This window comes from Sander lucioperca, chromosome 6 (genome assembly GCF_008315115.2).
Source record: "Sander lucioperca isolate FBNREF2018 chromosome 6, SLUC_FBN_1.2, whole genome shotgun sequence".
NCBI classification, from domain to species: Eukaryota; Metazoa; Chordata; class Actinopteri; order Perciformes; family Percidae; genus Sander; species Sander lucioperca.
In genome coordinates this window covers 16628227-16654329 of record NC_050178.1, presented here as the reverse complement: position 1 = coordinate 16654329, position 26103 = coordinate 16628227, and the positions used below count along the sequence as shown (strand labels likewise).

Genomic DNA, 26103 nt, shown 5'->3' with positions numbered 1-26103 from the left:
TCAAATCACACCCTCAAATTTGAATATTCAAATTTTTTTGGAACGACAAGTAATTTACTGCAATAGTGTTAGAGCCGAAATAGAAAAAAAAAATGTTGTCATGTAAAAGTAATTTATGGTGCTGTTAGATACCGTTAATACAGGTGCTGCCTCCCTTTGTGTGCGGCAGAGCAAACTTTTAAAAATGTTTTTTGGAATGGCGAAATGCAGAATATTTCATTAGATAAAAACATTAAACATGAATTTGGAAATGATTGACATAACATTTCAATATATATTTGACTTTTGGACTTCACAACACTCTGGAATTGTAGGAAATGTTGGATCACACAAGTGGGAAACAATCCACCACTGGAATCTAATTCTACAAATAGTATAAAACTATGAGTGTAGCCTAATCTTTATCTGCAACTGTGCATAAATACTGACTTTCAAACAGAATCAATAGACACACAAAAACAAAATAAATATGCTGCGCAGCTTTCAAAGGTTGATTTATAAATTATAATGTCAACGTTACAAAGCAAGCTTCATACTATTCGGTAAAGCCCTATAACATACAAATAACTGATATTGAGTAGGGCTGGGCCATATGGAGAAAATCAGATATCACCATATTTTTTTAACCAAATACATCGATGTCGATATTGTAGGGTGAACAATCGGTACCTTCACTAAATATTTTTTTTATGTTGAGATTTAAGATAAATAAGCATCAATAATGTGATAAACTGTTTCAAGTGAAATTATAGAGAAAGATTATATTTACATGCATGCACAACACTAGTGCAATTCTTCAAATGATATTCCCTCAAAATATTTCACGTGATGTTCTGAAAAAAGGGCGTTAGCATGTGCTTGTTATTATCAATTTAGACAACGTTACTGTGTGTCTCGATATCTGGTTATATGATTTCATCACGACATGATTCCATTGAAAGATGATAAATTATCATATTGAATTATTGCCTAGTCCTAATATTGAGATAATGCATTGACATATTTATTCAAATTACATATGGTGTATATGTGACGATGCAGAGGGTTGCTAGTCATTTTAACATCAAGAAATTGGGCATTTTCGTCTTTCAAACCAAAATGAATCAAGTTAACCCTTGTGTTGTCCTCGGGTCAAATTTCACCCATTTTCAAAGTTTTTTTTATATCAGAAATATGGGTTTCTTACGAATAAATCGACTCAAAATAACTTGGATGCACCATGCTTTCCAGGTAAAATTAATGATTACTTTCATTGATTTTGGTTGTTTTATTCAATTTCATAGCATTTGGAAAAAAAAAACATTGTTATGGTTTTAAAACAGTATTTTGACTAAACATTGACCTAAACCAGTCTGTGATTCACTCAGCATCCTCTGATCTTAACTATTAGTCGAAATAATTCATAATTTCTGCTTTTTTTTTTCAAGCTCAAAAATTAGGTATGGTGTCATTTAAATTAGGTTTATTGACCATGAATATAAAAAAAAAAAAAAAACATTGAAAAGAGGGACAAAAACCTTTTTTAAAAAGCGCCAAAATCATCAAATAAAAGCTAAAAAAAAGTTCATTTTCAATTTTGTCCCCGGAAGGACAACAAGGTAATGGTCGACAGGAAGGCAACACAAGGGTTAATGCAAGCCTGTTATTGTGCACTGCTAAAATGACTGCATTATGTAGTCAAGTATACTGGCTGACATTCACTCTGATCGTCACCGACACACTGCATTCCACCAGTTGTTTTAGCATGAAGCCTTTATGTACCAACGTTCCCTCAACCTGCCTTGTCTACTTTAGTTAGAAGTATTTTATTTCCCAGAATGCCTTTCAACAACCTCTACACAAGGGGCATTATTGCTCAAATAGTTTTGTATCTACATGTAGAATGTGTTTTGGAGTATTCAGACTGATGGTGAAGGGCAGGCCAGTTATGTCAGTCACAACAGATGCAAGTAAGCTACAAAAGTGCTAACTAATGAAAAGACCTGCTGGTCTGCTGTTGTATTTAATGCATTGACAGATGACCGAACCTACTGTTTGCTTTTTTTTTTTTTCTTTCTCTCGGCTGTTTAGGGCCAGTTCGTTGTACGTTTGTAGGTGTAAGTCCTTCTGACTCTCTTCATGCCTCTTCATTTTCTGTCAGCATTTTTTTGTTCATATATTGAGCCTGTTTGCGTTGGCTTTTCTTGCTGATTTTGACTGCTCTGTAGGGATTAGTGATGAACCAGTGACACAGTTTGCCATCAACACTGGACAACACACGGTTTACCTGCTGTGTAGTATCGGCACTAATCATATATTTAGATTTTGTGAATATACTTTTGGAAATGATTTGCTCTTAACTTATCTATCTTTTAAATGTTCTGTATCTTTTTTTTGATTTTGTTGCTGTTTTAAAAACTGACCTTTTGTAAGATTAAAAAAAAAATTAACACTTTCATACTGTGGTGAGTTATTTTGCTAAACTAAAACACTTGCAAAGTTGTCCATAACACTAGAGAGGCAGAGCATGTTTCATTCACATTGTTGAAATCATTCAAATATTGAGCCATGGCATTGTAAATCTTTTAGATAACAGGAGCCTATAATTTCAGTAGCCTACTCCAAAACAACAGACTCCCAGAATGCCTTTTTCCCGACTCCATTTCACTCTCCACACCGCTGTCTTTGGACAAGAAGTCACCTCCTGAGATCGATAATGCTGTCAGACACTTTTAGTAACAATCTGAGCCTGTCGGTGGTAAAAACAAAATCACTTTTAGTGGACAAAAATCTAGGGTGCACAATTGCCCCATTAGGTTACATTGCAGCTCAGTTCGCGTCGGACCGCCATTGCGATCTCGCTCAATACTGGACCGAATTTAAAGGTTTTTCACATCAGTCTATTAGACAGTTGCCACAGCTATTGATTGTAATGGTAGGTTTACAATATATAGCCTACATGTGCATGTTTTGTCATAGGCAATTAGTATTATTTCATTTTATCAATGGGAAACATACTGTACATGTGTACAGACAAGGCTAGCAGCAGCAGCGCCGCGTCAGACACGTTTCTGGTGTGCAAAGGCAGAAAACGCCACGCAGCCGCCACGCAACATAAACGCCACGCTCACGTTACGCAGGCAGTGTGCAGGAGTCCTTAGAAGAGGTAATTATCTTCACTCGAGCTTCTGCGCACGGAAGTCGCCGGACGACACAATCTTCTGAACATAGCCATACTGAGAAATACAGAGAGAGTTGTGTGGAGCCGATAGTCTTAATTAGCTTTGTATCAACTCATTTGGCAACGGATGTTCATTAATATCAAAAAGTTACGCACTGAAGCTTTAAGGAGTGTTAAAGCTTTGAGTCTTTAACGTCCCTGTGTATACAGTCGTGAAAAAATTAGGACACCCATGCTAAAGTTGACTAAAAAGAGGAATAAAAAAACATCTTTTAGAAATTGATCTTAATGCCTTAATTTAAAAAATGAGGAAAAATACAATCTTTAAGGACACCAATTTTCTTTGTGAATGAATAATGTATCGTAAATAAATAAATGTTCTTCCTTAAAATACAGGGGGCATAAGTCAGTACACCCCTATGTTAAATTCCCATAGAGGCAGGCAGATTTTTATTTTTAAAGGCCAGTTATTTCATGGATCCAGGATACTATGCATCCTGATAAAGTTCCCTTGGCCTTTGGAATTAAAATAGCCCCACATCATCACATACCCTTCACCATATCTAGAGATTGGCATGGGGTACTTTCCATAAAATCATCTCTCAATGCAAATCAAACCAGCTATTAGGCTAACTGAAATAAAACCATGCCATAAACCATAAATAATTTGAAAGATGCTATAATAAGTCAAGGTGAGGCATCAATGTTATCTTGAGAGATGAGGAATTCTGCATAAGCTTACAGCTCTGAGAGACTTGCCATTTACTTAGTCTCGGATTGCCAGACCTTCCTCCACAGCGCTGCAGAGGAGGGTCTGGCTAGTCCACACAGCATTTTGGGATGGGAGAAAAAGGTGCTCTGGTTTATTGACATTTCTTTGTTTTAGTCGTGCAACAGAAAACTCAGATTGGACAGATAGTCTAGCTAGCTGTCTGGATTTACCCTGCAGAGATCTGAGTAGTTAACCATAGTCCTCATGAATCCACCGGAGTTTAGAACGCTAACACAAAGAAAGAGGAAGGTGACGGGATATCTGGCCGAAATGAGGGACATCCGACAGAATTTCTGGCGGCACCGAAGCAATCCCGGAAGTGGAACGTTGTGTATACCATCTACCAGTACACAGGCTTTCTGAGGTTAGGAACTAATGATCTTAATGCTAAACATCAAAAGCTCCATGGCCTATGAGAACCTGAAAGAACCAAGCAGAAAGTGAAAGCAGACATGCTTAGCAAATTGCATGGCTTTAGCTTTTCTTGTTTTGGGCATTTTAGACCTTTATTCCGTCCCTCCAGAAAAACGCAATTATGCGATCGCATAATTCAATGCATAATCAGCCAAAGTCTGCATATTTATGCGGCGGGCGCATTTTTTCAAATACGCCACACCTTCGCCGCATAAATTGCAGATTTCCACACAAAATATGCGGGGCTTGCATGATTTCATAATCCCCGCATTTTCGTTGCAAAAAAGTCACATACAGTATATCTTAGCAGAAAGTTGAAAAATGTTGCGTTTACTTCACACAAGAATAGCCATTTTCCCCTGTTGCCATGGGAACGTTATGAAGTGACGTGATTACGCGACGTGAACATCATAAAAAAGCTGCAAACCCCGCAATGAAGCCATGATGAAACCGCAGTTTTTGCAAGTTCCCGCAATTTTTGCAAGTTCCCACAATTTCGTCGCATAAAATTGCATAAATATCCCGCATATTCCATCACATTTTTTAAGAAAACGCACCGCATAATCAAGGATTTTTGCCCGCAACAATCACAAAAAAAACTCTGCATTTGTCTGGAAGGACTGTTTATTTGTATAGGACAGATGAAGATATGAAAGGGGAGAAATAGGGGAAATGACATGCAGCAAAGGGCCGCAGGTCGGAGTCAAACCTGCGGCTGCTGCAACGAGGCGTAAACCTCTATTGGCGCGTGCGCTACCAGGTGAGCTAGCCAGGCGCCCTTTAGCTTGCCTTCTGTTTAGTTTATTTACTGAAGCTACATACATCATTAATGTGGCATAATAAGTCACAGTAAAAAATATTGACCACACAATTCTTTATTTGTTCATTACATTATTTTTAACCATTGTTTTCAAACTTGCATGCTATGCACCAGTTTGCAGTGCCTAACTCCATAAGTTCCATGAAGGCACCCCTTTAGCTACCATACAATATACAATATACAATATCACTCTTTGTTCATGAAACATGCACATTCCTGCACTTTTCCTTTGAGCCAGCAGAGAGAAGCAGAGTCAAACAAAGCTGGGGTTTGTGCAAAGAGCTGAGAATACCCAACAGTTTGAAGCGGAGCTCAGTGTTACAGGACCAGCTGAGTTTCATGCTGTTATGAAGTTTGAAAATAATCTTCAAAGCAACAAACCTGAATTTGAGAAGATGGAGTTTCTGCTGTTTGCCTTTAGCTTCCCTTATGTTAGATTTTGATTTTGACAGTACAAGACCCGTCTTGTATCAGGTTTTCACACATAAACAACATTTTGGTGTAATAAGCTTTTTGTCCAGGTGTGGAGAACTACTACACTAAAATTAAAAAAGGAGTAGGGGTACCAGAACTTGACCTAAAGTGTCCAGTCACCCAAATTACGTGAAATAAATAAATAATTGAAATATCTGTGGCATCATGGGGGTGCAGTGGTTAGTACTGTTGCCTCACAGCTAGTCTATATCGACTGATTGCTCCGGTGCCACCGTGTCCCATATTTTCAGTAGCATGTCCCTCACTTTTGAACATACGCACGTTCCGCCAAAACAACTTCCTTCCTGAGGCTATTTTGCAGAGTCACCGTTGCTCTGTCCGGCGCTTAGCACCGCCCAAGATGATTGTGATTGGTTTAAAGAAATGCCAATAAACCAGAGTATGTTTTTCTCCCATCCCAGAATGATATGTGGACTAGCCAGACCCTCCCCCACAGCGCTGTGTAGGAAGGTCTGGCTATACAAGACTACCTTGAAATTAGTGTCAATTTATGCTTTGAGCATCACAAATGCAATTCCATTCTCCTATTAATTTCATGTGGAGGAAGAAATCTCAGAGATACTGTAGATCTCAACGTCATCAAATGAAGCTAGATGGCTAGATACACTAAGGTGAGTTTTTATTTGGGTGAACTAAAGCTACAGTAAAGCTGTTCACTGAGACCACTATTAAGTTGCATCAGATGAATGTAAGGTATGTGCAAATACATATGGCAAGCTTTACCAGAACAAAAGCTTTGGAATTTACTGTACTATGGAATAAGATTCATGGCAATATATTCAAACCAAACTTCACTAATTGTTTGTGAAATCGTCAACTATTGGTCTTTTACTTTTTTGTTTTGCTCTCTATGTCAGCTTTGCGGTTACGCTCACAGCTCTCTCCTTTGCGCCTCCCTGACTTTTTGTTTGCAGTTCTGACACAAACCTCACGTGTGGGTTTTTCAGGGTGCGCCCCCATTGGCTAACGAGTTTTTGGGTGCACTTGAGTGACAGCTCAGTGCCTGACCGGACTGTTCAGTGCAGCTAGCATGCGTTTGTAGGCGACAGACACACTAAACAGCGGCACTACTGGATTCCTACAAGAGCAATAAAGAGTAAGTATTGATCATATACTGTATGTTGTCTGTGATGTATTTTGCTAGCATGGTTACTAGACGTTTTGTTGTTTTGTTGTGTTAAGTCACAAGTAAAGCTTTGCTATGTAAGTTAGCAATTAACGTTTAACGATTGCTAGCTGAGTAGCCTACTGTAGGCTACCGATACCGCTACTGTACTCTGTGTGTGTGTGTGTGTGTGTGTGTGTGTGTGTGTGTGTGTGTGTGTGTGTGTGTGTGTGTGTGTGTGTGCGTGCGTTATTCAAGTATTGCTTTCTAGTACTTTATACAAGACTGAAGCTGACTTTACATGGACAAGTTGTGCAGGTTTCCATCAGGGAAGGGGGGCGGGATTTGGGTTGAAATACGAGCCTTTTTCTGCTGGCTTGGCAGCTGATTGGCTGGTTGTTGTCATGGAAATGACAGGGCGGGAACGAGAGGAGGTTGAACTGGAATAAAAAAGCCAGGCAAAGAGACTTTGTGATGAAGAGCAGAGCGGCCAGACACTTTCTTCTCCTCTCCGCTGAGCAGTTAGCACTGCTGTATGATGCCAGGTCAGTGTGAAGTACGAATGGCTCTGCTGCTGCTGTCTCCTCTGTGAGTCTCGTGTCTGTCAGTGTGGATGATGGAGGTGGAGGTGGAGAGCTGCTGGCTCAGGCTGCTCCTCCTGCTCTGCTTCGTGACTCTGCACAGCTCGGCCATCGAGACCGGTAAGACTTCAGCCCACTGGGAACACATGTCACTCACCGCTAATGACATTTGGATCGCGTTGAAAGTGACGCACTCGGGAAAAGTGCGCCCAGTTCCCTTTAGTGCAAGCGTAACGCTGTGATTGCGATGAGTGTGGTAGAGCTATTGTTTCAGAGAGAGAGAGAGAGAGAGAGAGAGAGAGAGAGAGCAGTAGGACTAGTTTTATAACTGGAGCAAAGTTTATCTTCTATTTCTGTTTCTTGACTCAAGTCTAATCATGTACTATTATCTGAAGAAAAAAAATATATAGTGAATGTTGTAACATTTGGATATTGTACGGAAAAGGATTGGGGCCACATGTAAAACATGTATTTGAGTTGTGACTTTAAACTCAGAATTCTAAGTTTAAAGTTAGAATTCTCAGAATTCAAATACAATTTTCACATCCTCTTATATTAATATTGAGATAATCCTACATGATAATTACTGCACTATTACATCACCCACCCCCATCTAGTAGTAAAAGTAGAAGTATAGTGCCATAGTAAGGAAAGGTAAGAAAAGTAGTAGCGTTTGTGAGTGACAAAAGTATTGTTGTGTATGTGATGCGAAATATAGCTCAAGACGCATGCCAACAGCTTTATTCCACACATCATACTCATTATTGTCTAATTATGCATGCGAGTCAAAGTATTGTTTTGTGATCATGTGGTTTAAGGCAAAAACATCATTTTTTTTGGGCTATTTTGCTTCTGTAGCATGTCTTTTTTCAGATTATTGGGAAAAACACATCCAAAATACACATTTAGGTGTTTATTTTACTACACTTTGTCTATTTGCACCTGCAGATTTCTCCTAAAATTACTAAAAAATAGCATTAGATAATGTCTCTTTTGCATATTTAAACATAACATTTCAGAAAACTTGTCTTAATGTAAGTAATTAACTGGGGAAGTGTCATGTTGATATCTGTTAGTTCAAATGTTTACCCCAATCACCTGTAATGTCTTGCAAAATGTGTGCAATTTTACAATCTTTAAAGGCTGTTTTCTCAAAGTGTGTTTTTCTCAGACTCTGAGTCAGAAATCTCCACTTCAGCAGCACTTACATACACCAAACGTTCCAGTTTCACTCCTATCTATATTCTTTTCTTTTTTTTAAGATTATTTTTTGGGCTTTTCCACCTTTTAATTGATAGGACAGCTAGGTGAGAAAGGGAAGACATGCAGGAAATCGTCACAGGTCGGACTCGAACCCTGGACCTCTGCGTCAAGGCATAAGCCTCTCAGTATACGTGCGCCTGCACTACCCACTGATCCAAGCCGGCCACACAACTCCTATCTATATTCTGAAGGTTTTTACAGAGGAGTTTGTTCAGATGTCATTCATAGCCTGATGTATGTAACATTTTATACCTAAACAACAGTGTACTTTTTTTTTTTTATGGCTGTTGACACCATATTCTGATTTATGGAGTGATAAAAGGAGATCCAAAATTCCATCTGTAAAAACCTTTGACTCTAATATGTCAACAAAATAATTGAAGAATTTTGAACCTGGCTTTTTCCAATGTTCAGATTTCGCTTCTGGAAATGTATGCAAATTAGCGCATATTTAAAAAGATAATGCATCATTTCCATATTTAAACATAACATTTCAGAAAACATGAAATACAAAACATTTTTGTCTTAATGTATGTAATCAACTGGTGAGGTTTCATGGTGATATCTATTAGTTCAATTTCTTTTTTCTATTCTCCTGGGGTGTCTCCCCTTAAATGCAGATAACGCATTCTGAAGTCTTACTGCATTAGAATTTCAACTAAAATGAATGCATGCTCGATGGTCACTATATGAATCACATGACCCACGCATGTTTCAAGAGTCTGTTCATTTCTTTTCATATCATATGGGAATAAGACGCCTGGAACACGAGAGCCAATGGATAGCTGCTGTGTAAATGTCAAACCACCACAGGCCCTTTAAATCACTTCTAAAACTAACTCTATGTTTTTAATCATTTGTTTGATAAAAACAAATTCAAACTTCATTATTATGATTGTATTGCTATGGTTATATGATCAAATTATGTTAAAGTTATTGATCAATAAGGAAATAATAAACTAAAGACTAAGTTTAATTAAAATTGATACAATACAGTAAGTTTGGGCAACATGACAACATATACAGTGAAATAACAGAAATGTGTGGACCATCCCAGAGTTACTGTAGTGTTTATATTGAGGTAGCTGTAACGTTAATACCTTCCTTGTATTAGACCATTGTGGCCAATGTTGCAAATCATTTAGCTGTGTTATATGTTAGGATTTTTTTTTAAATGTTGCATCTCTGTGATATAGGTAATCCATTTTTAAAATATCTCATTTTCAAGGCAAATTGTGACAACCCGTCTCAGGGGGAAGCAACATGAAGGAGAAAACGTTAAAATAAAGTTTAGTATGTAAAGTGAAATACAAGAAAGTGGTGTAGAGAGAGCTGCAGTGTGCTGGCTGAGAGAGAGTGTGAGGCAGGCGCCACGGATTGGATCGGACGAGTTAGTTAATCGGAAGCTTTCTGAAACAAAAACAAAAAAAGCCAGGTACACAGAACACTACGTAGATCATAACACACATATTCTTGGCTTATTCTTAATATATCTTTTTGTCTTTATACGATTTTTCTAATAAAGTTTAAAAAATTCCCTTTTGATCAATCAATCAGACTTTATTTATATAGCACTTTTCATGTAAATGTAGCACAAAGTACTTCATACAATATCCTCACACACACACACACAGACACAGATATCCACACATAACACAATATCCTCCCCCCCCACACACACACACACACACACACACACACACACACACAGATATCCACACATAACACAATATCCTCCCCCCCTACACACACACACACACACACACACACACACACACACAGATATCCACACATAACACAATATCCTCCCCCCCCCCCACACACACACACACACACACACAGATATCCACACATAACACAATATCCTCCCCCCCTACACACACACACACACACACACACACACACACACACACACACACACACACAGATATCCACACATAACACAATATCCTCCCCCCCCCCACACACACACACACACACACACACACACACACACACACACACAGAGATATCTACACATAACACAATAAACCCCCATAAATCGACAAAAATAAATTCATTAAAAACAGGAACCAAGCTGAGGAAATGCCATCATAAGTGAGGAAACACCAGAGGAATGACACCAAAAGATACTTAAATATATAAATAAATAAATAAATAAAAGCCCTTTCATTATATATATATATATATATATATATATATATATCAATATTGTGATATAAAATTGCATAAGATATGATAATGGCCCAGCCCTGCTTTAGCCCCATTAGACCAGTTTATTCATGTTGATCACTGTACTGTTTATAAAGTTTGTTTGGCGTACAGAAACACTGAACTGAATCACTTTTAAGTGTAAAGTGATATAACGTGTTGAGTCACCAATGTTAGAACAACACATGGATGGACAGTGAGGCTACTGCCCTTTTCCACACAATGCTGTCTCCCATGTGTCACCCAGACCTTGACCCTCACCCGCCCTCGGGGTATGCTCTCTGAAATGGACTCCATTTACAATGATAGCATTTTTAAAAGAGTTGGATTTTCAGCCTGCAAAAATCTTTACTGGGGACTTGGCGTCCTCTGGTCAGCCATGTTTTGCACAGTGTCCCCTGAAGCTTTGTATTTACTTGTGCAGTGCAAAAGGGGATGAGCTGTTTCCCACCAACAGGGGCTCCCTGGCTTTGAGACATTCCTGGAGGTCAGTGCGGGAGGATCTAGTTGTCTCCCAGGGAAACAGAGCTAATAAACTCCAGGGGTGGTCGTAAATTTTCTCATTATTTGGCCTGCGGTCCAGAGGCAGGGGGCGGTGGGCGGTGGGTGGCTGGCTGGGTCGGGGCACCCGGATCTGCCGACCCATCTGGCCTGATACTGCCTGTGGATGAGCAGTAGGGCTGCACAATATATGGTCTTTTTATAGTCATTGCGATAGACACTCAGAGATTTTTTGTGTTAGTTTGAAAGAAAATTTCAGTAGAGAACTACACTTTAAAATGTAACTGTCCTTATTTTTTAGTGCTGCCTTTTATATTCAATTCAATGCTCAATTTGTTCAATAAAAGAATGTTGGAAATTATATTCTTCTACAAGCAATGAGTATGTTTACATGCACAGCAATATTCCACTATTATTCCAAATGTGACAATATTCCGAATTTGATACAGGTCATGTAAACAGCATATTCCGGTTGGATATTCAGAATAAGGCCTTTTTCCGAATATAGCATTTTCCAATTAAGACGTGGGATATTCCGGTATTATTCAGGTTTTAGAGGCATTGTTTGGAAATGTATACAGCGCACTCAGTATGTGTCTCAGTCAGGGTTTTTACTGCAGTTTACGGCCTCTTGCCTGTTTACAGCTTATGGTCAGCTCTGTGCGTTGCTATGGTTACTGTACACAAACCAACTGGCCAACAGTTTGCAAGGCTGCAGACCCGATAAGAAGGAGAAACACAGCTACTTTTAAACATTATCAAAGACTTGGATATCAACAGGTTTTTGGATATGAGCAAACATCGCTACGCCGACCTTTTCAAGAAGCTGGTTGAAGGAATGAAAGAGGGACGCTGTGTTTGCACGGTCCAACAAGTCCTCCACCATTGGAAAATGGTATTTGAAAAAAATGGTATTTTGCACAGCTACATGTAAACGGGAATATTAGTGGAATATTCACCTTCATTAGCCATGTAAACAGCTTAGTCGCAATATCGTCTTTTTCGGAATAAGGGCCAAAACCGGAATATTATGTGCATGTAAACATAGTCACTGTGTTGTATTTTAGCAGAACTGAAAGCAGCAGAAATGCAGAACTGAGTACACTTAAAATATTTGTTTATTTATCGCAAGTAATATCTTTATCGCGATATTAAACAACGTTTTGGCATATCGCATATTTTCCTTATATCGAGCAGCCCTAATGAGCAGTGAGCTGCTTCTCAAACCATCACCGCGCTGATCACATGGCTGATTTAGCAGCACTGCTCTGTGTGAGTTTTGGTCAGATAGTCCGGTTGGTTTGGGCTAGTGTGAAAGCTCATCTAAACTCTGGTGCGGCTCAAACAAACAAACTCTGCAGCGGAGGATTGGTAACAAACAGACGGACCTGAATAATAGTGAACCTATCCTTTAAATAAATAAACAGATAAAATAACATATCAACTTCAGTCAGTTAAACGCGCTATTAACGGCGTTAACGCAAACCCATTTTAACTGCGTCAATTTTTTTATCGCGAGATTAACGTTCTTTTTGGCATAGCAAACTTTGTAGTTTTTTTCACTTGCTTTTGCAACAACTATCAACTTAAGATTGATACGACAATCATCATCAAGGAGACAGACAATGGTTAGAATAATAGAGACCTTTCAGCAAAACCAAAACATATGAAGATACACTCTTGTGGAGTTAAAATAATAATATTAGATGATAAATGTAGATGTGATGTTGTTTCATATGGACTCATATATTGTTTTCCCCACTCATTAATGACTTGTGTGCCTCTACCAATCAGTAGTCTTACACTCACACACTAACACTTTACAACAGCCCAAAATATGAGCTGGGTTGGCATGGTTGCCAAAGCCTTTTTGCCCGTTATATATTATAAGATTCTGAGTGTTTTTCCTGTTCACAACTAAAATGTCTACTTACCTGGCAAACAGGCTTCTGCACTTTGGCAAGAACAAGGCTGAAAAGTTCCCTTTGTGATCAATGATATCAAATATTTTTAAAAAGCCAAACACAGTCGTCCGTTATCATTAGAGATGTTCCTATACCGATACCACTAGAGGAAAAGCCTCCGATACTGCCTAAAATGCTGGTATCGGTATCGGTGAGTACTGGAATTTATGCCATGATCCAATAACACGTAATTTAGCCCTGAAGAAAATCTACTTTAAAGTAGTTCATTCCTGTTCTTTTTCCATTATGACTGTCAAACTGGATAATAAAAGAAAGTTCTATGGCATTCATTGTTTGTGTTTGTTCATGTTTCCCAAAGGGTTTAACCTGAGATAGGCCGCACAACAAAGATAGCAATCATATCACATTGATACAGGGATAGTATCGGATCAGTACTCTTTATCAGCCGATCCCAAGTTCAGGTATCAGAATCGATATCAGGAAGATAAAAATGGTATCGGACCATGCTCCATGTGTCAGCTTGTCTCTGAGGATTCTGTCTCTCTCTTGTCAGTGAACGTGGTGGACTTCTGTGGCCAGACGATCCGGGGTGACGGCATGATCGTCAACTCGCACCAGGAATCCAAGAAGTACTACTTTGTGACCATGGGGACTGACTGCCACCTTACCATGCAAGCCAGCTCCCCTAAAGACAAGGTCCAGTTCCACTTCCGCTTCTTCCTGGTCTACAGTTTGCTACGAGTGGCCCCCCTGAGCCCGGCGCCCCTCTTCCCAGAGTCCCCTCGGGGCTCCGCCCCTCTCAACCCCAGACTGGAGCCCACCACCGGTGAGAGCTCGGGGGACCCGTGTCATGCCGGCTCGTATGTTCAGTTCTATGACGGATGGGACAGGAGCTCGCCGCCCCTTGGGCCTCCTCTTTGTGGGAAGAGCCCGCCCCGGCCAGTGTTATCCACAGGAAACTACCTGACCCTGAGGCTGGTGACCCGGGGGACTCAGCCCAGAGTCGACTTTGTGGGGGACTTCACCTCCTTCAGACTGGGTAAGAAAGATATAGGCTACATTGACATTGCCACGTTTTGGTTTAAAAAACGAATATCTTTTGCTACGTTTACACCTTGCATTCCCCCTGTTCTGGCATTTTAGAGCCCCTAAACCGGAAACATATCTGACCCGTTTTGGTTTGGAATCTGTGGGATTGTGTTGCAGTCTCGGCCGCAAACGGAGACCTTTGGCAACACCGACACTGACGCCAATGTTTGCTGCCTGATTGGGTCACAATGTCTCGTTCTCTGAGACTAAGCTAATAACGTTACCATGGGAACTACCAGCAACGTGCAGAGTATACATTCTGCCTCCTGTTTACCCCAGCACGTGCATGCCTAGTATACGAGAATGTTGATGAGATATGCGGTTTGGGCGTGTTAGTTTAAGCACAGAGTAGTTCTTCTACTGGAGCTAAAAACACTGTTGTGTGCACAGAGACCGCTTTTGGCTCAAAACTCTGCTTAAAAACCAAAACGTATGTACAATGTAACTCTCACTCTCATACAATAACCACTCATGTAAAGGTATGTTCAATGATCTTCTATCCAAGTGCATTTGTAGCCAGTTTACCACATGGCTAGGTTAGCTTTACTGGTAAACTGTTTGTTTAAAGCACTTGAATAAGCAATTTAATTAGTTTAAAACAGTCTAAAGGAAATGTTAAATTGTAGTGTGGTTAAAACTCACTATTTACATTACTTACAGTGCTCGATTAACAGCTAATATGTGAAAAATGTACACAACCTTATTCGTTTAACAGTAGATCAGTAATACTACAAACCGTCACAGGAAGTGATTTTATTTTGTAGTGTAGTAACCTACACGGAAGTTGAGTGTTGTGTACTCTCGCTAGCTTGTGTCATGAGATGAACGTGAGACGCTAGATGCAAAAAAGTCCGTCATGCAAAGTTTGTTCTCTTTCTTGTTTGTAAAACTGCAGCATATTGAACAGTAAAATGTTCACAGTAAAGGCCGTTACAGACCAACCAGACGGCCAACCGTTGGCAGAAAAGGCAGTTGGACTGATCAGTCTTCCCGAGTTGGTCAAAAAATTGCCTCGGAACACACCAAAGCGACGAGACGTAATACGTCTCCATAACAGCAGGCGGCGCTAATCTGTATTGTCACCCAAAAAATGAAAACCGGCAGCTGATTGGACGAACGCGTCACGTGGGTCTCGCTGCTGCTTCCGGATTTTGAATTTTTCAACCGGCCATTAATGGCGACTCATTCAGAATTCAATCTCATATTGTACTAAAATAGTTCACCGAAACGTGTTTCTGAAAACATTTTAAGCGAGAAATAGGCCATGCAGTTGCCGAGTCTCTTCATTTCAGATCGACAAAGGTCAATTTAAAAGATTTTCGTCAGATTTTGAGAGGCTTAGTCACGGTCATCCCGCTTGCCATTTCTGGGTGATCCCTGACTGCCCTGTGTCCGACTGAGCATGTCAGGTCGGCCAAAATGAAGGCCGACAGCTCCTCCAACGGACGACTGCACGGAACACACCGAACAGACTCAAGTCACTGACCTCGCCAGACTGTCCAACGGCCGATTATCGGCCCATTGTAGCTGCCATAAAAGTCAAGCGTTTTGGTGGTCATTTGAAGCCACTACACTACATTAACACCTTCCTGTAGCGAAGACGTGCACTGATTCAGCTTTGATAGCATTTAGCACAAATAACCTTCGCAAAGCTTGAAATTATTCATTGCCCTTAATGCACGGCACAACAATATCACATCATTCATTAACCAATGCAAATTGTACAAGTCATCTGAGCAGTCTATTAAGAAAACATACTAGTAGCTATTAGTTCACTGACTTTCTTTCATTATTGTTTGAGCCCTATAAATGAAATATTTACATTACTGTCCAATATTTTTCAAGGTATACAATACTATTGTTTCTGCATGCTCTATTGGTTAAACTCCATTTCAGTACGCTATGAAAATATACATGCAGATACTTGAAACTTACTTTCGCTGGGTGTCCATCACACACTGAATGGTACTTTATGGATGCATGATAATACAGCTGAAAGTTCACAGTAGCATAACAAACATCAAGTCATGCATCTGGACTGCACTGCACAAGTGGCACAACTGTTCACGTGCTGTTTAGATGAAATCTGTGATATTAGAGTTTTCTGCCGAACAGTGTTGCATTGATGAGAAAAAAAAAATGGGAAAACACAACAAACATGCTATGTCAGTGTAAATGTAAATGTGTATATGTTACTATCAATCCAACAACAGACAGCTCGTACGTTAATCAGCCTGTAAAGCAACAAAGGTTTCAGATGTTTGGATTACTTTTTGTACTCTTCACTAAGTGGCTGAGAAATCACACGTATTCGTGCTGCAATATTCCAGCCAATGGTTTCATGTATTCCACAAGAAAGCTTTGAAAATGCTTTATGCAGATGAAAATGCATTCATGTTTGTTAGCCCTCAAAAATAAGCAGCCATATTTTCCTTTTGCTTTAATGAAAGCTTTAGTGCATAACTTTTTTTATATTAATGAACGTCCGTTACATTCAAATGAGTTGCTACGAAGCTAGTTAAGACTATCAGCTCCACACATCTCTCTCTGTATTTCTCAGTATGGCTATGTTCAGAAGATCGTGTCGTCCGGTGACTTTCCCGCGCAGAAACTCGAGTGAAGATAATTACCTCTTCTGAAGAGCCCATCATGTTTTTTTAATCCTCCGTGTCCTCCTTGGTTACAAGCAACTGCGTGGAGGAGGAGGGGTGGGGGTGGTGCGGGATCACGGAAGTCTTGTATCATGTGGACACGTCGACAGTGTTGTTGTCATTACTTCGAATTCCTCATGGGGGTGATAGAAACTACACACTATGGCTTTAAATCTCAACCAAAGACTAAAACTTCCCTACAATGTTTATGGTTAACTCAGATCCTTCCTCTCATACCCTGATCCCTTAATTGTTATCTTCCTCTTTAGGTTTTAACCAATCCGAGTGCAACAATGAGCCCTATTTCACCTGCAGAAATGGGAAGTGTATCCCTGTCAGTCTGGTGTGTGATGATAAAGGCATTGACAACTGTGGGGATGGAAGTGACCTGGAGGAAAACCTGACTACGGGTTGTAAAGGTCAGTTAAGGGATGATGAGGTGACATTTGTGATGCTGATGTTTAAAGATACAGTCCCTGATTTTATTACAGCACGCTCAAAATCTCTTTGCAACATCTTTAAAATCTGTCGTTCATCAGCAGGTCAGCTTTTACTTCCTGAACCTCCGCCGCCAATAGGAACCCCACCCCCACCTTTTGTGAATCCACCCACAGTGCCGATTCCTACACATATCAACTGTGGCATGCCAAACAACGCTCCTAGTCATGAGTCTGTAACAGGTGAGTGACCACTGTGACATAATGGGCCCTAGTTTAAAGGTCCTATGACATGCTGCTTTTTGGATGCTTTTATATAGGCCTTAGTGGTCCCCTAATACTGTATTTGAAGTCTCTTTTCCAAAATTCAGCTTTTGATGCAGAATTACAGCCACTACAAGCCAGTCCCACAATGAGCTTTCCTTAGTATGTGCTATTTCTGTGTCTGTAGCTTTAAATGCTATTGAGGAGGAGAGAGGTGGGGCAAGGTGGAGGGTGGGGGTGTGGCCTTGACCAGCTTGCAGCCACGGTTGTAGCTCTATTTCCTCATGGGCGGGCCAAATTCTCTCGGCAGCTGTGGGCGGCGGGCAAAGCAGAGAAAGGGGAGGTAACCTTTCCCCTTATGATGACATAAAGGGAAGATTCCAGATTGGCCCATCTGAGCTTTCAGGATACCCAGGGCTCGGTTTACACCTATCGCCATTTCTAGCCACTGGGGGACCATAGACAGGCTAGGGGAACTCATATTAACGTTAAAAAAAACTCATAAAGTGACATTTTCATGCCATGGGACCTTTATCAATCCAAGCATACGGTGTGAAGCGCCTGGCGCAGGTGTGTTTAGGGCATGTGCGAATCCACTTTTGCTAGTTTAAAGTTGGAAAAAAGGGTCCTTGCGCCAGGCGCATGGTTCAAAAGGTTGTACTTAGTCTCTTAATTAATCATAGGTGTGTTTTGGGCGCTCAATAGTGTTTTAAGCCCCCAACGTCTCCTTCCAGGCAGTGCTGCGACAGTTGACTTCAAGGCACCTAACCATAACCATTGCCTAATCCTAGTGCCTTCCAGGCAGCGCTGACTGGAAGAAGACGTTGGGGGCTTAAAACACCAATAAACGTTTTGGGCGTAACATGCAATAAACCAATCATAAACCAGTGTTATCTCCCATTCCCTTTAAAAGCCAGTATAGTTTGTACCTTGGCAAATTGCTATTATGATGGCAGATTTGCTAAGCAGGAAGGAGAGATTCTCAGGAGAAGAAACTGATCTGCTCATGCGTGAAGTGAAAGTGCCCAAGCAGATCATATAATACTATTTCACATTGTAATATTTTTATTTTTAATCTTTTGCGTGTTTGTGTGCTGCTGCTGTGTGTGTAACAAGCATAGTGTGCACGTGCTGTGCACGAGCCTAGGCACATTTTACTAATGCGCTGTTAAAAAAAAAATTAAATGCTGCGTTATTGACTTTAGACCAGGTTTTTGTTGGTCAATGCCGCGATCGCTTTTACGCTGCCTCAAGATAGCAATACGCCAAGAATGCACCTGAACACACCTCCCTGTAAGACCAGCACGCCCATGGGCGCACAGATGGGCACAGGTGCATTTGCTATTTAAACGAGCTGGCCGCTGGACGGGAAATTGACAACTGCGTTGGTCTTAAACTAGCAAAGACACTTACGTCGGGCTTTGCTCTGCGCCGGGTGCAAGATAGGGCTAAATAGATATTTATTAATTCAACCAGTAGAAACACTCTCCACCGGCTATGTCCTGCAGTCGGTTGGTTGGTAAACTAATTAACTAAAGGCCCATTTGGATGCAAAGTAGTCCTGATTACTGCCAATAAAACTAATGGTGGTGACCATTGAGTTGTTAATTTCACCTAAAGGCTCGTAAACCAATAAATGGTGATGGATTCTCACGGCAGAGAGCAGCCCTTTGAATGATCTGTCTCTATTCCAGCGTCACAGGTGCAAACACAGACTCTCACAGAGTCTGGGCCAGTCGATCAGCTTCTGATTGCTTTTAGGGCCCGGCCAACTCTAGCCTGAGAACACAGCTATTCTTCTGTTCTGACTGTTCAAATGAGAGCGGCAGAAGCGATTCACATTCGCCTGCTGTACAAATTGCCAGCTGAGTTCCATTTCAATGCACCCAGGTCAGCCCACAGTGAGGGGCCACAGGCTGGATGAATAGACAGACAGATTCAGTAGCAACTTGTTAGCTATTGTTGAATTTCTTTGTAAATACTGGGCATCTAAACAGTCAGTGGGCTCCAGGCATATCAAAATGTAATTTATTGCACAGTAAGTATCTTAAATGACTGTTACAGCCAACCTCTATGAACTACATCTACAGTATGTCAGGACAATTAGACAGATTAAGATGTAGAGCTGGGCGATATGAAATATCACGATATTCTTGAACAAATACATCAATGTCGATATTGCGGCAATAATGTTGGGTTGACAATTGGTGCTTTCACAAAATATTAACACAATGAGAGTTTTGATAAATAATCATCAGTCATGGGTTTATGATGACTAAGTGGGTAAATGCAAATAATAGAAAAGCTAGAACAGTCTGGTAAATTTTACTGTAATGCAGCCTTTAAAATCAGGAAAGGACAATTATCTAAGACTATATCTAGTCTCATATGGGTTGTCGCCTTCTTATTTATCAGAGTTTTTACATGTCCACACACCTGTCAGAGCACTGAGTCTTCCAATCAGATGCTCCTCGATGTGCTCAGATCCAGGTTAAAAAATAAAGGTGACCGAGCCTTTGCAGTGGCTGCTCCAAACCTCTGGAATGGTCTACCTATTAATGTAAGAACAGCTCAGACCATTGAAACATTCAAGTCCTTGCTTAAGACCCATTACTATGCATTGGCTTTCAAATCAAGTTGAGCTTTGATATCTTGACCTTGTTGTTGTGCTGTTGGTTATTTTGTATTGTATACTGTGTATTGTTTGTGTATATTATCTCTTTGATTTTGAACTTTGTTAAGCACTTTGGTCAACTATGGTTGTTTTTAAACGTGCTATATAAATAAAATTGAACTGAACTGAACTGAATATATTGATATCGCTATAATATTGATATATTGCCCAGCCCTATTTAGATGTCCTGGAGGGCATAGTTTGTGACCTGTATCTCTGTATTGGACAGAAAGATGAAATTGATGTTGATGTTTTTTCTGACTCTGGATAAGATGCCATAGCGAGTTGTCTTTTCCATATTGTTGGATTGTTGCTGTTTATAGCAGGGGTCTTCAACATTTTTTAAGCCAAGGACCCCTTGACTGAAAGAGAGACGGAGCAGGGACCCCCTACTACATGTACTGTATAAAATGAAGTTGCATATTAAACTGGGCCTACAATAACGTGAAGTGCAGCCTAAAGCCTTTATACATACCTTTTTTGGCATAGAATACTAAGTACTACTACTACTACTACTACTATATTAAAATAGCCTAATAATTGTTGGCATGATTTTATGAATGAAAGTTTTAATGTTAAACATACATGTGGCACAGTGAATCCTTAGAATAAACTGTATCTGTGGTTGGCTACCTTACCTATAGGCCAGTAAGCAGAGGGGATTTGTATTTGCTAATAATATGTTGGATTCATGTTAAGACTTTTTAATTTTTGAAAAAGACTTTCAAAAATTAACAATCATTTGGAGGCCCCCCTGCATTGACTCTGAGGACCGCCTAGGGGTCCCAGACCCCCTGTTGAAGACCCCTCGTTTAGAGGCTCTCTGTCCATAGTTACTGTAGTTGTAGAATAAGTTCCTGATTTTCAATATGTAGACATCTCCTTTTGATTGGTTTTGCTATCACCATTAATTTCGTGAGGAAGCAGGAATACATTTCACGTTGCTACTTTCTGGTGTGGCAGGGCCATCATGGCGTAATATATATATATTTTTTTTCTTGAAGGATAGGGCTGATGTTTCTTTACATGAAAAGAACAAAACCAACAACGCGTTAGTCCCAGTGGTGGTTCTAGACCATTTTAAAAATGTAGTGATTTCTTCATAATGTAGCAGAAGATCAGAAATGTATTTTGGCCCTAAACCATTCAGCGCTTTATAAACAGTGGTATTTTGAAATTAATTCTTTGAGAGACAAGAAGCCAGATATTCTTGTAATTTGTATGCAAAAAAGATCTGGTCTACCTAACCATCCGACAAAAAAAACAATATTTTGTTTGAAGGTGGTGAGCACCACTGATAGCTAGTGCCACCGTGACTCTTTAGAGAATAATGTTGTAAAATACGAGAGTGGACTAAGCACTGTCCCATGAACTTCTCTTATTTAGACAGTAGGAAGGTAGAAAGGGAGGAGAGGAGCCCTGGGAAGATTTGATCCCCGGCAGATAGAACACCCTTTTCAGTACTGAGTGGTTTGGGAGCCTTCCGGTGCATTCACAGGCTGCGTCGGCCATCAGACTGTGCGGCAAAAAAGCCTTTCCGTTCATTTTGAGCGGGGGTAGGCTATTAAGGCTGTGGCTGGGGGTACTGCAAAGGGGGAGATGAAAAAAACAGAAGCGGCCAGCAGCGTAAAGTTGAGACCGACTCAACCTTTGGAGAAACGCAACCCTGTGTCGCGCTGCTGTGGCCAATCATGTAACCGGAGAGCAGACTTGTCAGTGTGTTTTGAGGCGGTGTGAGAATCCTGTACAGGAAACAGGAAACATCACTGCCTCTATCGCTGCCACAAGAACATTTAAACACCAAACACAAGCGCTAAACTGCTCAGGAGTTTGTGGAACAGCTCAATGTTTGCCACACAACAAAGCACAGTCTATCTGAAGCTGCCTTCAAGTGCGGTCGGAAACGCCAATGTCAATAAACGATCTGACGGAAAACAGTAACTCAGTTCATTTAGTGACACTCCCACCGGCGCACAACCCTGCGAAACATTGCCGGATTGCAACCCTTGTGGTGGCAGCTCAAACCCTAAAAATGACAAAAGTAGTTTGGTTAATTATAAGATAAGCTATATACAGTAAGTGTTTCCCACATGAATTATAACTTCAATGAAATATGGCTGCCATGTGAATAAAGCCATTTGTATTTTGCCTCCCCCCCTCTTATCCCTAGACTCCCCCTCCTCCCTGTCCCTGTTGGTTCTCTACATCATCCTGGGTGTGGTAGCAGGCAGTGTGGTGCTCTGTTGGTGCTGCTGGTCACCCGGTTGGTTCCTGTGGCGAGTCAGCGTCTGTCGCTTTTTACCCTGCTGCAACTCGGCCTGCGCCTCCTTCCAGCTCTGCTGCACCCACAGCAAGGAGCACCGACTGGCAAAAGTCACCCCACACACACCAGTCAACGGGACCCCGACAGGCACAGCGGCCACCCCCAACACTGCTGAGGAAAATGTTACCACGGCAGCTGTTTAGAGCAGAAGGACTGTCCGGTTGATAAGTTTGGGCGTGGGTACAGTATGCTGATACTGAGCTGTGATCAGTGGTGGACATGAGCAGTTACTGCATTAGGCATTGCAACATGACCAAGGATCCTTATAGTGAAGGTTGGACTCATATGCTGGAATGAGCAGAGCTGAACGGTTTCGGTAAAACTGTGGTTTGTGTGCTTTAAATGTGATGATACAGGTGATGAGACTGCCATGTTTATGTTGTTATGAGGAGGTAAAGCAGGGTACAGTATGACTATGGATTGTGTAAAAAAAATATGAATGTATCTCAAAAGACAGGATTAAAGCCCAGTTCAGACCAAAGATTTGCGACAGGAAGAAACCGTTTTAGAACGTCGCAGACAGAAAAGTTGCAGCGGTCTGAACCGGTCCTTCTCAGCTCGACTCAAACCAGCTGATGGTGTGGCTGCGACTCAGCTTGTCGAGTCTCCAGAGGCTGGTTTTAGAACGTAAGAGACGTCACCTGTTTCAACAGCCAATAGCGAAGTCATCTTGTAAAGTCATCTACAAACTATTGAAATAAAATGATCCATAATCCATTTTATTTCTGTTACAAACTGTTTACTGGTCGAAATGGCAGATAGACGGAGTCTCAACGAGCGCCCGCAAGCACGGTGTGTACGGTCGAGCGAGCTAGAGAGTAGAGGGTGACACGGGAATCAGTTGTCGTTCCCATCCCATCCCGAGCCCACGAAAATACTCCCGTCATATCCCGATCACGTGACTGCCTGACACGCTGTCTGGAGGATAACAAGCCAGTTGATATCGCGTGTGTGCGTGTGGTTAATCGCGGTCAAATCACTGAGGTTGCCCGTGAAATTTAGGCTACACTATACATGCATTACCTGCAGACCTAGGCAATTTAATTACGTAATTCCTAACGGAGATCTTCTCACACTCAAAACACACATTTCTCCGTCCCGCTCCCGTTGATTTCTATGCTCTATTCCGTCCCTATCACGTTACCAACAGTGAAATTGACTCCCGCGGGAATACCATGACCCGCGAGAGTCCCGAAAAATTGTCACCCTCTACTAGAGAGTGACTGAAGAGAGAGAGCGCCTAGGACAAAGCCAGGAATCCGAGAATAAAAACGTTTGCGCCGATTCATCACTAGAAATGCAACTGTAGCAAGCATCTCAATATCACTAACGTTATCCACATTCATATTTAGACGAAACATATGATATATCCAACTGCAAAAAGCCTGGTAGTTAGAACAAAAGTACAAAGAGTCGTTGCTATGGAGATGATACAACGTCTCGTCGCATTAGTGTGAACTAGCAGGTTTCAGAACGCTGCAGACTTTGCAAAAAGACGCATTGCAAGAAGTTGCACGTTTCAACTCGTCTCGTCGCAAATCTTTGGTCTGAACTGACCTAAGGGTTCTTTTAATAACTTTTTTGTTAACAGCACATTCAGCCTGTTTTGTAGTTATCTCTTACATATTGTGATGCAGCACATTCTGTTGAAGAGATTGCTTATGACGTTTGAGAAGTGCGGCCTTTAAAGCTTAGCCAGCTGTCATGGTAGTGTTAGGTTGTTGGTGTTTTTACACGTTTTTAGTCATGTTGGTTTGTATATAAAAGTGCTTTTCTGCTCTGCCGTAGAGGAAACAATTTAGTTATGCAGTGGAACTACACTTCAATCCACATCTTGGACCAAAAGTTTGCCATGGACACATGCTGAGGAATCAGCTCCAGAACTACAAAGTTACCCACCTGGTGACAACAGCTGTTCTCCCTTGGAGAAATTCCTTCGAACTTTCCACTCTCCTCCCAGCAGTCCACTGTTCCACATATAAGCCAATGTGGAGTTTGAACAATAGAGCACAAAGTCACTCAGTGTATAGCGGTCAACATTTTGTAGGGAAAACCTTATGGTAAGTACAGTAAGTATGAACTTCTAACATGCTATTGTATGACAAAATAAACATATAGCAAATTACAACAGAGATTCCTGCTAATTGACCAACTTAAATCAATCAAGTATTGTCAGCTGAAGTAAATAGACGAGTAGTCGTAATGGGCACATTTCTGAGGGGTGAAACTGAAAAATAAAATATTGAAAATAAAAACCTGTATTGTATTGATAATTTGCATTTACAATACATTAAAAAACAAGGTGAATGAAGTGGAATTTTATTTTGTCCAGTACTTTGATTTATGCCCAAATATACCTGCATAAACTAATGACATACACATGAGCCTCAGCTGGACACTTGAACATTACACCTGTATGTGACGGTTGAAAATCCATTCATCATTCCAGAAGCTTGGGCATTATTATGCTGTTATAACAGCCTCCACAGATGTAGTCTAATCTTTATTTTACTTCATTGGAACGAAGGGAATTATCCAAAACGAGACCCAGACAAAGAGTACACATAACTATGTGGAGAGGGGTGCCTACATACTTTTAGGTAATCATTTGTTTGTGTAAATCATAAAAAAGAAATGGAAATGAGGGTGTGATCTAACCAAATCAAGAGAAAATGTACATATTTTGCCATGAAGTAAATCAAAATGTGGGTTTGATGTCTTTCTAGCAGGCTTCATATACAGTTAAGAGTACAGTAGAGTTGGGAGCCCAGATAGCTCAGTCGGTAGAGTGGGTGCCCATATATAGAGGTTCACTCCTCGACGCAGCGGCCCCGGGTTCGACTCTGACCCTTTGCTGCACGTCATTCCCGCTCTCTCTCCCCTTTCATTTCTTCAGCTGTCCTGTCAATAAAGGCCTAAAAATGCCCAGAAGATTACCTTAAAAAAAAAAAAAAAAGTACAGTAGAGTCCTTGCCCTCTCCTCCTGTTATCCAGATTGATGCTTCATGTGAGGGGCAGCCTGTGTTCATGTGTCCACCAGGCAAACCTTCTTTTTGGCATCCTCTAGATGGAGTAGCTCCATAACCTTTCCTCCCTCTGCCACACTGTGTGTTGTACATCACACAGAGCCCCCGTACTGTCTTTTTGAGTCCTTGGTAAGGCATAAGGCCATATGCTTAAACAAACCATGTGTTTCTGACCTCCAGGTTGCCAGGCTACAGCACACTGACGCATGCAGACTTCTTTATCTATCTGACTTTCTGCTGAGACTGTACAGGAACACACGTACTTTACACTCATGAGACAACACACACACAGTACAGTATACATCCTGTCAACGCACATGCTCAGACTTGCATATGCATCACTCTGTGGAGAAGGTCAGCCCTCCAGCTGGATGTTCCTTCCAACAAGACTT

The 26103-nt window shown here is 40.9% G+C and overlaps 1 protein-coding gene and 1 long non-coding RNA gene across 3 annotated transcripts; one reads left to right on the top strand and one right to left on the bottom strand.

The window, feature by feature from the left end:
• Positions 1–7169: 7169 nt before the first annotated feature.
• On the top strand, positions 7170–24942 carry ldlrad2 (low density lipoprotein receptor class A domain containing 2). 2 transcript variants are annotated; one of them, XM_031277257.2, is made up of 5 exons: positions 7170–7467; positions 13801–14286; positions 17257–17406; positions 17530–17667; positions 22533–24942. In XM_031277257.2, exons 1-5 carry the CDS (start codon positions 7380–7382, stop codon positions 22826–22828), a joined length of 1158 nt encoding a protein of 385 aa, XP_031133117.1. In that variant the 5' UTR covers positions 7170–7379; the 3' UTR covers positions 22829–24942. The 2 variants fall into 2 exon arrangements, with proteins under 2 accessions (XP_031133117.1, XP_031133116.1); XM_031277256.2 differs by having other exon boundaries at positions 7174–7467; positions 17527–17667.
• On the bottom strand, positions 8626–21077 carry LOC116034554. Its single transcript, XR_004101135.1, has 3 exons — positions 21064–21077; positions 10947–10953; positions 8626–8784 (listed from the first exon to the last, which is right to left on the bottom strand). It is a non-coding gene; the product is annotated as an uncharacterized LOC116034554 (long non-coding RNA).
• Positions 24943–26103: the final 1161 nt, after the last annotated feature.

Bases quoted from the DNA above. Each gene is read 5' to 3' on its own strand.
- ldlrad2 (XM_031277256.2), top strand. From the start codon at position 7,380: ATGATGGAGGTGGAGGTGGAGAGCTGCTGGCTCAGGCTGCTCCTCCTG. The intron at 7,468-13,800 runs GTAAGACTTCAG...CTCTCTTGTCAG, and splicing joins CAGCTCGGCCATCGAGACCG to TGAACGTGGTGGACTTCTGT. The intron at 14,287-17,256 runs GTAAGAAAGATA...CTTCCTCTTTAG, and splicing joins CTTCACCTCCTTCAGACTGG to GTTTTAACCAATCCGAGTGC.